The sequence below is a fragment of the Eretmochelys imbricata genome, chromosome 1, assembly GCF_965152235.1.
Source record: "Eretmochelys imbricata isolate rEreImb1 chromosome 1, rEreImb1.hap1, whole genome shotgun sequence".
NCBI classification, from domain to species: domain Eukaryota; kingdom Metazoa; phylum Chordata; order Testudines; family Cheloniidae; genus Eretmochelys; species Eretmochelys imbricata.
In genome coordinates this window covers 260516256-260531570 of record NC_135572.1, presented here as the reverse complement: position 1 = coordinate 260531570, position 15315 = coordinate 260516256, and the positions used below count along the sequence as shown (strand labels likewise).

At 40.1% G+C, this 15315-nt stretch overlaps 1 protein-coding gene across 3 annotated transcripts in view; it reads left to right on the top strand.

Moving 5' to 3' along the window:
• Positions 1-15315, top strand: part of ALDH1L2 (aldehyde dehydrogenase 1 family member L2) — a 52076-nt gene that overhangs the window by 5361 nt on the left and 31400 nt on the right. For all 3 annotated transcript variants that reach the window (XR_013347341.1, XM_077828699.1, XM_077828707.1), the window contains exons 2-5: positions 5633-5774; positions 11309-11543; positions 13226-13391; positions 14626-14727. Coding sequence is in view for 2 of the 3 variants with exons in the window: in XM_077828699.1 (XP_077684825.1) it covers positions 5633-5774; positions 11309-11543; positions 13226-13391; positions 14626-14727 (645 nt within the window). In the remaining variant the exon portion in view is untranslated. The remainder of the gene's footprint in view (positions 1-5632; positions 5775-11308; positions 11544-13225; positions 13392-14625; positions 14728-15315) is intronic.

Here is a 15315-nt window from a genome sequence, read left to right as displayed (position 1 = left end):
ATCTGGGACTTCCCTCATTCGCCGTGAGTTTTCAAAGATAATGGCCAATAGCTCTGCAATCACAGCTGCCAATTCCTTTAGCACTCTTGGATGCAACGCATCCGGCCCCATGGACTTGTGCACGTCCAGCTTTTCTAAATAGTCCCTAACCACCTCTTTCTCCACAGAGGGCTGGCCACCTACTCCCCATGCTGTGTTGCCCAGCGCAGCAGTCTGGGAGCTGACCTTGTTCGTGAAGACAGAGGCAAAAAAAGCATTGAGTACATTAGCTTTTTCCACATCCTCTGTCACTAGGTTGCCTCCCTCATTCAGTAAGGGGCCAGCACTTTCCTTGGCTTTCTTCTTGTTGCCAACATACCTGAAGAAACCCTTCTTGTTACTCTTAACATCTCTTGCTAGCTGCAGCTCCAGGTGTGATTTGGCCCTCCTGATTTCATTCCTACATGCCCGAGCAATATTTTTATACTCTTCCCTGGTCATTTATCCAATCTTCCACTACTTGTAAGCTTCTTTTTATGTTTAAGATCTGCAAGGATTTCACCGTTAAGCCAAGCTGGTCGCCTGCCATATTTACTATTCTTTCGACACATCGGGATGGTTTGTCCCTGTAACCTCAATAGGGATTCCTTGAAATACAGCCAGCTCTCCTGGACTCTTTTCCCCCTCATGTTATTCCCCCAGGGGATCCTACCCATCAGTTCCCTGAGGGAGTCGAAGTCTGCTTTCCTGAAGTCCAGGGTCCATATCCTGCTGCTTACCTTTCTTCCCTGTGTCAGGATCCTGAACTCGTCCAACTCATGGTCACTGCCTCCCAGATTCCCATCCACTTTTCCTTCCCCTACTAATTCTTCCCGGTTTGCAAGCAGCAGGTCAAGAAAAGCTCCCCCCTAGTTGGCTCCTCCAGCACTTGCACCAGGAAATTGTCCCCTACACTTTCCAAAAACTTCCTGGATTGTCTATGCACCGCTGTAGTGCTCTCCCAGCAGATATCAGGATGATTAAAGTCTCCCATGAGAACCAGGGCGTGCGATCTAGTAGCTTCTACGAGTTGCCGGAAGAAAGCCTCATCCCCCTGGTCCGGTGGTCTATAGCAGACTCCCACCACTACATCACTCTTGTTGCTCACACTTCTAAACTTAATCCAGAGACACTCAGGTTTTTCTGCAGTTTCGTACCGGAGCTCTGAGCAGTCATACTGCTCCCTTACATACAGTGCTACTCCCCCACCTTTTCTGCCCTGTCTGTCCTTCCTGAACAGTTTATAACCATCCATGACAGTACTCCAGTCATGTGAGTTATCCCACTAAGTCTCTGTTATTCCAATCACGTCATAATTCCTTGACATCACCAGGACCTCCAGTTCTCCCTGCTTGTTTCCAAGGCTTTGTGCATTTGTATATAGGCACTTGAGATAACCTGCTGATCGCCCTTCATTCTCAGTCTGAGGTAGGAGCCCTCCCCTCACAGATGTTCCTGCCTGTGCCTCCTCCCGGTGTCCCGCTTGCCCACTTACCTCAGGGCTTTGGTCTCCTTCCCCCAATGAAACTAGTTTAAAGCCTAAAGATCTTGGAAGAAGATCTTCCAATTCTAGAGCAAGACACAGGTTTGCAGTAAGATCCTCAGCTGTGCCACTTAATTGATACTTTTAAATAGGACAAAAGGAAGCAACCGGAAGTAAAGAAAGGGATTTGTGGCCTGATCCTCCAATCCCCTTCTTGTATGGGACTCCACTGAACACAATAGGAGTTCTATGCATGGAGGACTTGTGATTTGGCTCCTACTTTCTACTAGCTACAAATATATGTGACAATACAATACAGGATTGCATTATCCATACTGAATGTTAATGGAAAGTATGTTTGTGCCAATTCAAGGGAGAAATTATTCAAGAATAGCTGGTCATAGAGAAGTTGTATGTCCCTCATGCTGGGAAAATCATTTTCAGTCAATCAACTTGCTACGTATGCGATATGATGCAGTTGGCTTGTTGTCAGGTTAATCTTCTTGTTCAACAGAATGCAGAAACGTAACTGTGTCTGTGTGTACGATGCATGCGTGTGTGAACAGTCTGTGTTCTTATTTTACTAGTTCTACCACTTTATATTTATTCTCTGCTCCTTTAAAGATTGCGTCCTCTGTTTATCCCTAACCACTTCCTGGCTCAGAACTCTGCTAAACATAGAGAAATCTGTGCTCAGTAACAATTTTGGGCCAGATCCTCAGCTAGCATGAGCTGACATAATGTGGCTCCATTGACTGAAGTGGAGCTACACACTGATTTACAGCAGCTCGTGATCTGGAATTGTAATTTGTGTGCAGCTCCATGTAACATAAGAATCAGATTTATGTATATATACATTATTAGTGAGTAGAGATATAAGTTTATGATTATAGAATATATATTGTTAAAAACTTGACCTGTGGAAACAAAACTGCTCTTCTGAATTAATATTTTGAGATGAGTGTGCTATTTCTAAAATATTTTTTAAGCCCCGTTTACTTAGACTTTGATCATACTTACTGACTTAAAATTGCTGGTGCAGTTTTTCTTGTGTGAGTTTTCAAGAATGCAAAACAATGTGAATTTCCAAGCATAAAGGGCAGTCATACAGGCAATTAGGCAGTTCTGGAAGTTAGCCAGCCCAGCTGCAGTTTGCTCTCTGAATCCAGAGTTTTTGTAGTCTCAGACTCCTAAATGCAGAAGCTGGCAAATGTAAAAACTTGGACACAGAAAAATACATGCAGAGTTTTAGCTTCTGTTAAGGTCCCTTCAGAAATTTGGCCTTTCAGGTATGCCTCTCATACTTCCCTAAAATCTTACTTTTTGTTTTCAGGAAAGGAAGAGTTTAACTCTTCTGATGGTACTTAATTGGTCTTGATTTGTGGATGATAATGATCTTTGTGGACTTTTTGTTACCTTCATTTGCTGGTAGTTCTTATTTAGTGGGGAATAAACTGAAAAAGAAAAATACAAGTCTAAAAGACCACTACTTCTGTGCACTTGAGGTGCTATTGAGTGACAGTTAACAAGAGAACAAATGTAGAACAAGTAACTTGCATCAGGAGGACTTTCTCTAATGTTTTTTCCATCACATCTACGGTGCTGCCATTGTCAATTAACATTACATAGAAATCAGTGGATTTCATACTGTACCGGATACTTTCAGTAGCATAGCAGGTGAACACTTCTTGAACTTGCCTGGAGAATTCATAAACATTTAAATGGTTAGAAAAAGCCAATCTGAGATTTTTATGACTGAAACTGTGCTTCTGAAAAGCGGAAGCTGAGGTGATGAAGCACTGGTAGGAAGACTTATCTGTGTCCATGTTGCATTGCCAGGATATAAAAATTTCAAGGGATAATGTGTGCATGTTGTAATTTAAAACAAGAAAGTCTTGTCTACACTAAGACAAGTCAATGTCTGTCTAAGACAAGATAGTGTTGCCTATTATAGCTGTTAGCACCAATAGTACAACTGTACTGGAGGTAGCAACCGTGTACACACCCACGTAGACAAGACTCGCATTTTTACCACTCCCATCCACGCTGGCAACTTAGCACTGCTGCAGCTGCACCAGTGCTGTCTGATACTATAATACAGGGGGATTTTTATTTACTGTTGCAACCTATGAGACAAATTTTACCCTTGGCCAAACTCATTTCCTGTTGTCTTCACTGCAAGTTGCATGCACACATCCAAGAGAATATTATGGCCCGAAATAGTGCTACAGTAATTTTCCTAATTCATGAACATTTCCTGTATTCATGAACATCCTACCAATTTTTAAGACCTCTTTCTGGAGCTAACTGTGTAGCTGAAATATGATTTAAAATGGATCATTTCATGTCATTTGCAAAAAGTACTGCAACTGGCTCTTCATCATAAAATGGTTTGTTGGTTTATTTCAAAGTATTATATCTTTTTTGGTACCTGAATGTTTGCTAATCCATACAGGATTTGTAAGACATTCATATGGGCTGTTCAAATCTTCTGGGACCTCAGGTGGCCCTACTGGTTGTGGTACCCTTGTGTCCCAGCTTCCCTAATGAAGAGGCAGCATCCCCTGGTAGGAGAGAAGCTAGAACCTAGAGATGTTCCTTCAGGGAAAGAAGCAGGAGTTGCACCTGACTTTCAAATGGCACATATAAAGAGAGTAGAGTCCTAAAAATACTCCTGCTGCAGCTGCTAGGACAAAACTATTTCCCACTCTCTGAAGGATTGCGACAAACATATGTACTTTCGTTTGCTTGTTTTTAGGGCTGTCAAGATTTAAAAAAATAATTGTGATTTATCACACTGTTAATAATAGAATGTCAATTTAAATTTATTATAAATATTTTGAATGTTTTTCTATCAGTTTTCAAATACTGATTTCAATTACAACACAGAATACAAAGTGTACAATGCTCACTTCATATTATTAGTTTTGATTACAAACATTTGCACTGTAAAAAGATAAACAAAAGAAATACTGCTTTTCAGTTCACCTCATACAAGTATTGTAGTGCAATTTCTTTATTGTGAAAAGTTTCAGAGTAGCAGCCGTGTTAGTCTGTATTCACAAAAAGAAAAGGAGTACTTGTGGCACCTTAGAGACTAACCAATTTATTTGAGCATAAGCTTTCGTGAGCTACAACTCAGTGCATCCGATGAAGTGAGCTGTAGCTCACGAAAGCTTATGCTCAAATAAATTGGTTAGTCTCTAAGGTGCCACAAGTACTCCTTTTCTTTTACCGTGAAAGTGCAACTTACAAATGTAGAATTATTATTTTTTACATAACTGCGCTCAAAAACAAATCGGTATAAAACTTTAGAACGTATAGGTCGAAGCATGAAGGGGCATACGAATGTTTAGCATATATGGCGTGTAAATACCTTGCAGCACTGGCTACAACAGTGCTATGTGAACACCTGTTCTCACTTTCAGATCACATTGTAAATAAGAAGCAGGCAGCAATGTAAATGTAAACAAACTTGTTTGTCTTACCGATTGGCTGAACAAGAAGTAGGAGTTGAGTGGACAGTACTACAAAAATCTCCTGTTATGTGAGGGAAGAACTTTGGAACTGTGCTCAGCCACAGATGCCTTGAGTGCCTTGAACTAATGTGACATTGAACATAGTGTCAAGTCTATTGGCATTTGTCGTTCTTAGAAAACATTTTAATTTTCCTGCAAGAATAATAGATGAAAAAATTAGAAGTTAGAGGGCATATTCTAGAAACTTGTGGCAGGAATGGCTAGATTTTGCTAAGAGTCTGTTTCAAATATAAGATTTCATGGTTTGTCGATCATAGGTAGGAATAATGACTGCAAATTTTGTTACACCTTTTTGTAACAAGCAATGCATGTACATGCAGAGACTTCTGCTGATGAAATAATAAAGGAGGCAGTAACAATACCAAGTGATATTTGTGTGCAAAGAAGTATGTTCTTACTAAATTGTAGATTATATGAACAAGGTGGAAAAATGGATCATTTATTTTATTCCATTATATTGTTGGGACAGAAAGACACTATTGCTTTAAAAATCAAAAGTAACATTGGCTAAGAAAGAGTAAGACAGAATTACATGTAGCAACATATCTCTTCTGCATCCTAAAATGTAGTTTGCTTTAACTCTTGTTGACAGGCTTATCAACGTAAGCTAAAGCTAGCCCTGATAGGTCAGAGTATTTTTGGTCAAGAAGTCTATAGACACCTGCAGAAAGAGGGCCATAAAGTCGTGGGAGTGTTCACCATTCCAGACGTGAATGGGAAAGCTGACCCTTTGGGTAAGTATAATCAATCACAACGTAAGTATTATCATCGGGCGTAAGCACAGTTAAGTTGCTTCTCCATGAGAGGGCATTGTCTTTATGGCAGTCATTTGTACGTATAGCCAGATATATAAATCTTTGCCATGTTTTTTGGCATAATAAAATAATTAACCTGGTATGCTTATATCAGTGTTCAGTTAAATTCTATCTAGAGTTAATTGTCATGGGCTATACCGCCACCTTACAATCCGCCCCATTTAAAGAGCATCTCATAGTTGCATTGCCCCAGGAACAGCTTGAGAAGCAGTGTGTGATTCAGAGCATCCTGCTCTGGGGAGGAACTAAATTGCTGGGGTGCCAGGCCTATATTCACCCCGGAATGTCATCTGGTTTGCTGGCATAGATGTGTTGTCTGGCACATTGAGAAGGCATGGAGCCAAGACTCTGCCTGTTCTTGGCCCCCCGATCTCTCCTGACTACCTGTATGGTCTGGAGATGAAATAGCAGCTCTACAAATCCTGCTTCCCGTTGCGCACTGCAGCTTATGGCACAAGCAGACCATTCAAGAGAGTAAAGGGACAATTTATCTCCCCTTACTCCATTGCATAGGCATATAGGTATGTTCTAGTTCTTTAGAAGTAATAGTTGCTGACTGATCATATTTAGTAGTGTACTTGTGCAGTATAATTCTGGGACTGAGTCTGGAGTAACAAAGGAGTTGCTTTGAAATGGCTGTCTTAATTATAACTTTATTTTTCTCCAGGGTGCCACAACAGTTAGTTAATAAGATTAACAATTACAACCACCAAAACAGGATTAACCTTGGTGGCTAGTCAGAATTTTAAATTACATTTAATAAACTGTTTCCAGTCACTCAGTATTCCCTGACATGTTGTTACAGGAATTTTATTAAGGAAAAGTCAACCATAAATATTGCTTATTCAGGCAGTAACCATTCCCAAACTTGGGTATTGCTTTTCAAGTTTATTAAATTCTATAGTCTGTCTCATTTAAAATAAAATTACAAAGCTTTTCACAGGTAGGAAGAATTAGGTGAGTTCTACTAGCTTAATAACAGATAATTCAGTTAGCTATGGGAAGGTACTATAGAGAAATGTTGCAATACTATGCAGCCTAAGCAGTACTCCCTTGGGCAAAACTTTCATTGATGTCAATCAATTATTTATTTTAGCCTGGCCATAAAATTGGTTTATTGTACACTAGGTGATGAAAAATTGGTTTGGCTGATAGTTTGCTGCATTTTACACTCAGATGATTAAAAAATAGTTTCAATTTAAAGTGGAATTTGATGATGATATAGTATGGCCAGTCAGCTGAGATTTCATTTCTAAAAGCAGAGGCAATACATGTGCAAGGACTATAGTTCAAAGAAGTTTATAAGGATTTACATCACATGTGCATGATACTTCCAATATGCAGTGTGAAATACATGCCTAAATATCTTCTGAAGGCTACTTTAATATCATCAAGATTTATTGGGTAAAACTCCACTTTTTATTTATAAAATGAAGAGATTTATAGACCTAAATTAAATGAGATGGATTCTCTGGTCCACTAAGGCCACATTGTGCTTCATCTCCTGTCTCTCAGGTTTTTTTAAATGCAAATGTGTCAAGGTGTAGTGCGGGCTCAGAAGGGTTCCTCTCGCAAGCCTTAATGGCCTGTACGCTCTATTACAATAGATTCTACAACATAGTGGACCATGTGTCCTACCCTAATTGGTGGGGTATTGGGTAAGTCGTGCAATGGGATTTATCTACTGCATAATAAATTCTGTTGCCCCCATTTAATGTATTTATTTCTTCTCTCCTTTGAAGTTATTCATGAATATGGTTTTCTTCTTCATTTGTAACTATAGAAATGGAAGATTACACAGTGGGCCTCAGAAAATATATTTTAGGGGAGTTGTCTGTGATCATTTGAACCAGATAGCAAGATACCACTGACTGCAATGAATCTTAGGTAGTTGTATTGAAAGTCTTGTACAGCACTGCTGAAGTGGAAAATTAAGTTCTGTGAAACCAAACTTATTCCAGATAGATAAGATCATTAGACAAGACATGAAATGTCACGGTTAGTTAATAATATTCATCATTCCATTCTGGTTTTATAGGTGCTTAATACGTAGACCATAAAAATGAATTTAATGATGGATGCAGCATGAGCTGCATTGCTGAGAGATCAGAACATAGCTTCTTGTTTATTCTTTGTCCTTACATTTCTGTTCTTGACTGAATACACACACAGATGTGGTACTGTCGTCAGTTAACTGCATACACATCTCTTCAGAAGAACTCTCACCCTTGTTTCCAGAGAGGCTTGCTGCCACTTGAGTCAAAGAGGAAACTCTGTTAGTTGTTTGCTGTTGTAGCAATAGTGCGCATAGCCTTTTTCCAGGCCAGCCATTGGTGGGCAAAACAGTGATGAATCGATGAACAGGTGGGTGGATCTAATTCTGTACAATGCAGGACAGCAGTGTGCAAACATAAGCATGCATGTTCACACACTAGAGAAACGGAGCACATTGTAACGCCGAAAGGATTGGTTTTTTTCCCCCAGGTCTACGAGGCAGACTAAAAATTGGGGTAGGGGTGGTAAATACCATTCTGCTCCCTATGTAAAGGATTTTCTTTTCCCTTCTCTGTGTCTTTAGGACTGTCATCATCTCATTAGTCATAAGGCCATAGTGATTTTTTTCCTTTGGAGTTCTATAAGAATTATCTACCCTAGGGATCGGCAACTTTTGGCACACGGCCCACCAGGGTAAGCCCCTGGTGGGCCAGGCCGGTTTGTTTACCTGCCGTGTCCACAGGTTCTGCCGTTTGCGGCTCCCACTGGCCACGGTTCGGCGCTCCAGGCCAATTGGGGCTGCAGGAAGTGGTGTCAACCACACTGTCTTCCCGCAGCCCCCATTGGCCTGGAGCGGTGAACCACAGCCAGTGGGAGCTGCGATCGGCCAAAGCTGCAGACGCAGCAGGTAAACAAACCAGCTCGGCCCGCCAGGGGGTTTACCCTGGTGGGCCGCATGCCAAGGGTTGCCAATCCCTGATCTATCCTCACAGGACCTTCTTACCATGCACATAAAATTCACCTGGACTGAGATTTCCTTGCTAGAGGAAAAGACTAGGATATGCAGAATCTTGTGCCCCCCGCACACACACACTATGCTAAAATAATATTATTAAGTTTGCACAGTCATTTACTCAAAAGTTAGGAAATGCAGAATGAAGATGGCCTGTGCAATCGTAATTTGGCCCCATTGTGTGTATGCATTATGATACAGTCTTTAATTACATGATTCCATGTTATTTTTTCCTTCTCCATTCAGTGCACAGACTGGACAGTGCTAATTTATTGAGCAGCCATTCAATATTTTATTTTCTCCTTGTTGTTCAGTGTGTGGCCTCAGGCCTTATTTACCAAACATTATTCAAACTCTGTTATGAAGACAGAATTATTAATTTCCGCATGGGTTCTTCTATGGCACGCATCACTATCATATCTGAGTGCTTCACAAAGGGTACTGTCTTTTTTCATAACACCCCTGTGAGATGAGGGAGCATCATTATCCCCATTTTGCAGATAGGGAACTAAAACACAGACAATAAAGTCAAAAGTATCCACTAATTCTGGGTATCCAATCTGACACACATAGGACCTGATTTTTCAGAGTACTTAGCATTATATAGTCCGTAATATGTTCAAAACACAGCTCCCATTTGGGAAACTGCTGATTTATTTTTATTGAAAAAATGTGACTCGGTTTCCCTTCTCACCTTGTATTGTTACCTGCTGGTGTGAAGGGTTTAATTTCTTTCTTAAAATTAGGAAAGCAGTGCAGTAAGAGAAGTCATATAAGCATGAATGAACTATCAGGAACTGTCAACCTGTGAAATGAGCTGTAGAAGCATGGAATATTCAAAGATCACTTTATCAGCTTTATAAATGTCATATGTAGCTTTATGGGCTAGTAATAGTGTTCTAGCCCAGTGAGGGAGTTGCAGGATCTTGCAGGAATTAAAATCACCAGGGCAGGGGGGTAGGTAACAAGTCTGAAGAAGTCTCATTCTTGGAGAAAATCACGTATTCTAGTTTGTCCTAGATCCAGAGACTGCCTGACAAAGAACTGAAAATGATATAAAATGACCAACTTGACATGGGAAGGGGCCTCTCTCATCCAATCCAAGAACTGGCATGAGACTGTGACCAATGGAACCAGGTCCTGCGAGTGGACCTGAAGTTTTAAAACATGTCAGGTCTCCATGTGGAAGAGGGGTAACACCTAGTTAGTTTGACATTCACACAATCTGTTTATTGTTTTTAAGGTATGTTTTCTCTTCAGTGCTTTTGTTCTGAATAAATAATACTTTCCTTTATGAAGGCTGGCTGGTCCTTGCTTAACTCTGTCATTGCTTCTGAGAGAACAGGACTGAAGGTGCTGAACTAAAGTCAGACCTGATCAGATATTCACAGGGAATTGCAGGAAGAATTGAAGCCTAAATCCCTGGTCTAGAGGGAGAGAGTTGTGGGCCTCTGCCCTAAGAGAGGTGATGGTTAGAGGCTTGAGGTCTAAGTTGGGGGCCCTCAAGGAGCCCAGCACAGGGTCAGGGGTGCTGTTACTTTGGGAACTGTGACACCACTAACTATAGTTACAGCTGTGAGTGCTTGGCACTTCTGAAACTCAGATTGTGAAATCTTTTTATTTACTTATTACCATTGTTGTTGGTTTTGTATTATTTTCTCTGGAATCTGGACCTCAACTATACTTTGACCAAGAAATCTGGACCTTGACAAAAAATAATTTATTAACCCTGGTTTAACTATTATGCCAACCTTCTCCCTTGATGGCCTCCTACGTGATGATACTTGCTCCTTTGTTTGTGAAACAGTTGTCCCTCTTACTGTGCTCTTTCTCCCTGAAATTTTAGCCTTTCCACATGCTATTTCTCTTACTGGAGTATGAGATTCACTATGTAATACTAAAAGGAACTTGGCACCCTGGAGACTGTTTAGTTTGTCACAGCAAAGGTCTCATAGCTCACCTTCCTTTCTGTATGTTAAGTTGTGATTGTTTTGTAGAAAGAAGGGGGGTTAGGCTTGAGTTTGAGTTCAAACCCTGGGTTTGCATTGCAATATAGATGTACCTACTGAAACTCCCTCTTGACCCAGGTTCAGCTCCACCCCCTTAATTGGCCTGACTGGGGGCACCTGTTCTGGCAGAGAGGTGCTAAACCTACTTTAATCACTGAAGCCAGCCACCCTGTGACAAGTACCATAAAGTAGTTGTTTATGGTGCTAAATAGTAAGAGTAACATGCTCCCCACGACAAAGGTATCTGAATTCTGTGGGCACAGGTTAGTATATACAGGGCAATAGAGTACAATGGCATTTTAGCATCAATACAAAGAAGCCATTTTTTATTTAATTATCTGATTGATTTGTCATACTATGTCATCCTTATTTGTTACATTTTAATTTTTAATGTAACATGCTTTTTTTTAAAATGATGTATTTTTCTTGTTTCTTAGCACTGGCAGCAGAGAAAGATGGCACCCCTGTTTTTAAGTTCCCCAGATGGAGAGTTAAGGGCAAGCCTAACCGGGAAGTAGTTGAAGCCTACAAATCAGTTGGAGCAGATCTAAATGTACTTCCATTCTGTACACAGTTCATCCCTATGGATGTTATTGACAGTCCTAAGCATGGATCAATTATCTACCATCCATCCATCCTTCCCCGCCACAGAGGAGCTTCAGCTATCAATTGGTGAGATGATTTATTTTTTTACCAAAAAACCCCAAAGCTATTTAGATTTCCCATATCTCTGAAAGATACAGAGACCAGATCCTCAACTGATTTAAACTGGCATCATTCTATTGACTTTGACTGAGCTGCCTTATTGAAGGTTTGGCCCATGGACTCAGTGTAATTTTTGCTGATTTTTTTTTTTTAACCAGTTTTGTTACTCAGTGTTCTACTGAGATTGCTGCTATGAATCATGTTCTTAGTATGTTTTCACTCACATAACTCTATTCAGTATATAAAAAGAAAGAGGTGAACACTTAATGAAGGAAATTGAAACAGGTTTAGATATGTGCCTTACATATCTGTGTAAGGTTTCACATATCTGTAAACTTTTATTATATCTGTAAACAAGCCCTGCTTGTCCTTCCTTATGTCAAGCCTTCTTTCAGTTCAAACACATAGGGGTACACTTTTACGGCTGAATGAGGAGGTTTAGTAACATATCTTCCGCTGCAAATAGTAGTTAAGTAGTTAAATCCACCATAATTAGAATTCACTGAAGACTTATACCCTCTATTATAGCACATGAGTGCTGCTGCCATATCTGCGAGGCAACTTTTCTCTTCTGTTGGACGTTCTGTTTCAGGTTGCAAGAGCCAGTAATATGACAAGCTTAGGTATTTTTGCTAGTATTTCCAGAGACCGAGAATCTCACTTCTGCAGTGCAATCACCTTCTTTGCCCACATTATAGTTTTCCAAATCCACCAACTTGCAATCATTACAGCTTTTGCTGTTGTTCTATGAAGCCGCAAAAACTAAGGTGGGAGGCTGCCAAGGAACATTTAGATCATGCAGGAAATAATGTTGGTGATTTATATATAGCCAAATGTTTAAGAGGTGTTCACTAATTTTGTGTGTCAGTTTTGAGCCACACAAGTAGAGACAATTGTGCCTAATTTCCAGCAGTGTGGAGGGCCTGTAGCTCCAAAGGGGAATTGGGACCTGTGTGGCTAACATTCTTTCAAAATTCAGGACCAGATTCTGAGATGATGTAAATTTACCATAGTTCCATTGAAGACAATAACTGGATATGATGTTCCTATTCACTTAATAGGAATAGGACTGTTGTGTAGCATTGCTGTGCTTTGTTAAACAGTTGTCATGTTCCACCCTGGAAATACATTTTAGTAGTAAGCCACCTCTGTTTCTCTTACCTACCTCTCAGATATATTGTGAAGCTTATTTAGTTAATTTTAAGTAAGTGGCTTGGAGATGTTCATGAAAAAGACTGTGTAGAACCACAGTCATTAGTACTATTTTGTTTTGTTAGTACTGATGGTTCCAACTTGCAAATGGTATCACATCCCACTGCAGAACTTCTGTGCCATTTGTTGTACCATTTATAATTAATTTAAAATTTAGCACAATAAACTATGAAACAAAAATGACTGGACTGCAAAGCACAACACATAAGACATTGGCTACAGCCTTGCTTATGTCGTTGTGTGTACACATCAGCAGAGTCAAGCCTGTAGCTCCTTGAATAATAGCAATGAAGTGACTGTACTAAGAAAGCTGATTAGACTCCACACACACGCATCTCCATATTGTGCCTGTATCAGGCATATGAACTATCAAATGGACTGATATTTGTGACTAAGGTCATTCCCTCTATATTTATTCTAAAATATTCTATTGGCAGGACTTTAATTCAAGGAGATAAAAAAGCAGGGTTTACTATTTTCTGGGCTGATGATGGTCTGGATACTGGACCAATTCTTCTGCAACGGGAATGTGATGTAGGACGGAACGATACCGTGGATGACTTATATAATAATTTTCTTTTCCCAGAAGGCATAAAAGCTATGGTAAGTCTGCCTGTGCTGAATACAGAAATTTTAAAAGGAAAAATCTGGCATAGTTAATCCTCTTGGAATTTGAACATAAATGAAATATAATTAGATACTAAAGAAATTGGAATATACTGGGCCAGATCTTCAGCTGGAGTAATTCCATTGACTTCAATGGAGCTATGCTCATTCACACCACTGGAGGCCCAAAATATTTTGAGTAGGGGATAAATCCTGCTCCCTCTGAAGTCAATGAGCCAAATTCATCTCTGATGTAACTCCTTTGACTTCAATAGAGTTACACCTGCATTGAATTTGCCCTGTTTTAAACTGGACTAATCAGCAGCAAATAGTTTATAGCATCATAGAAAACAGAGACTTGGAGCTTTCAAATTAAAAAAATGAAAATTTGAGACAACATTTCTGTTAGAGCTTCCTTTGTTCTGTTATTTAAAAAAAGGTGACTGTTTCCAGATGTCACAGAAGGCACAAAGACAATTGTAGTTTGACAGTGTCCCCAGAGGAAATTAACTCTTCTGTACCTTGCTACTATCTGAGCACCACAGCCTGTAGATCTTTACTCACAGGAGTAATCCCATTGAAATCAGTGAGATGACGCAGGGGATTAAGGACTTGCAGGTCTGGGCTCTGTTGTTTAGCAAAATTGCCAGAACCTTATTTTACTTGTGGATCAGGAAGTCAAATTTAAACCTAAAAGTGTGGACTTTGGTGTGTGTGCTGGTGCATCACACATACACACAAAACAGAACAGAAAACATAATTTGTTTTTAAAAAATGCTATGTGCATGGAACAGTTGAGAAATCCCCTCCTCCTTTCCTGGTGAATATTGGCAGGGATTTACACAGGAATCTGCCAAGTAATTGCTGTTTTTGCAAACTGTTAAAAACAGAAAGGCTGAATGTAATATATAGGGTCATATTCTGCCCTCAGCTCGGCCTCAATCCTGCAAGGATTATGCAAGTGCTTAGCTTTATTCACTGTGAGTGAGTAATGCTCTTGATGTGAATGGGCCTGCGGTGTATAAAGTTAGCAAATGCACAAGTTTTTGCAGGATCAGTCCCTTACACTTCAGCAACCCTGGATTAAAAAATAAATAAGGAGCCAAGTCCTGTACCCTACATAGGAAAAACTTCTACTGACTCTAATAAGTATAACTGAGGGCAGAGCATGTGTAAACAAAGAGAAAAATTGGCCTATTGGAGCAATTAAAACTGCTTTTTCCCTGTTTAGGTAGAAGCTGTCCAGCTAATTGCTGATGGTAAAGCTCCTCAGATGCCTCAGCCTGAAGAAGGGGCAACATATGAAGGGATCCAGAAGAAAGAAAATGCAGAGGTACTGTTGTGTTAACAACACTGTGTTGCTAATAACAATGTGGTTCCACGTTATGTTCAATGTGCCAAAAGATCTCTGGAGTATTGGTACTACTCCAGTGGAAGTCGATGAGAATTGTCACTTTGACTTTAGTGTGTGGAGGACCATGTCCTAATTAGCAAGAACAAGTCTGACACAAATAGAAAGTGCAGAAATATTTTATCATTCTGACTTGTTCTCTACAAGCTCTAGTCGTAGAAATTATTGCTGTAAAAATAGATTAAGGGGCTAATTGCACAAACTTGTCTGAGTATAGTTAGTGCCACACACAGTGTCTTTAAAGACAGTGTGTTGTGGTACTAAATACTCTCTCTGAACTAATTATGTGTTAACCAGGTCAAATGTGAAGTCTGGAGCATACAACTCAGGAGCAGTGCGTAGGAGATATGCATGTAGTAAAATGCCCATCCTGCCTGAGAGAGAGAGATGAGATCTAATGGAGTGTATATACAAGCAGGAGCAAGGGTCTTCTGCATTCTAATCCCAGCTCTGATTTCCGCTCAGGCCTTGAGCGAGTTACGGAACCTCTCTGCCTCTGTTTTTATTATT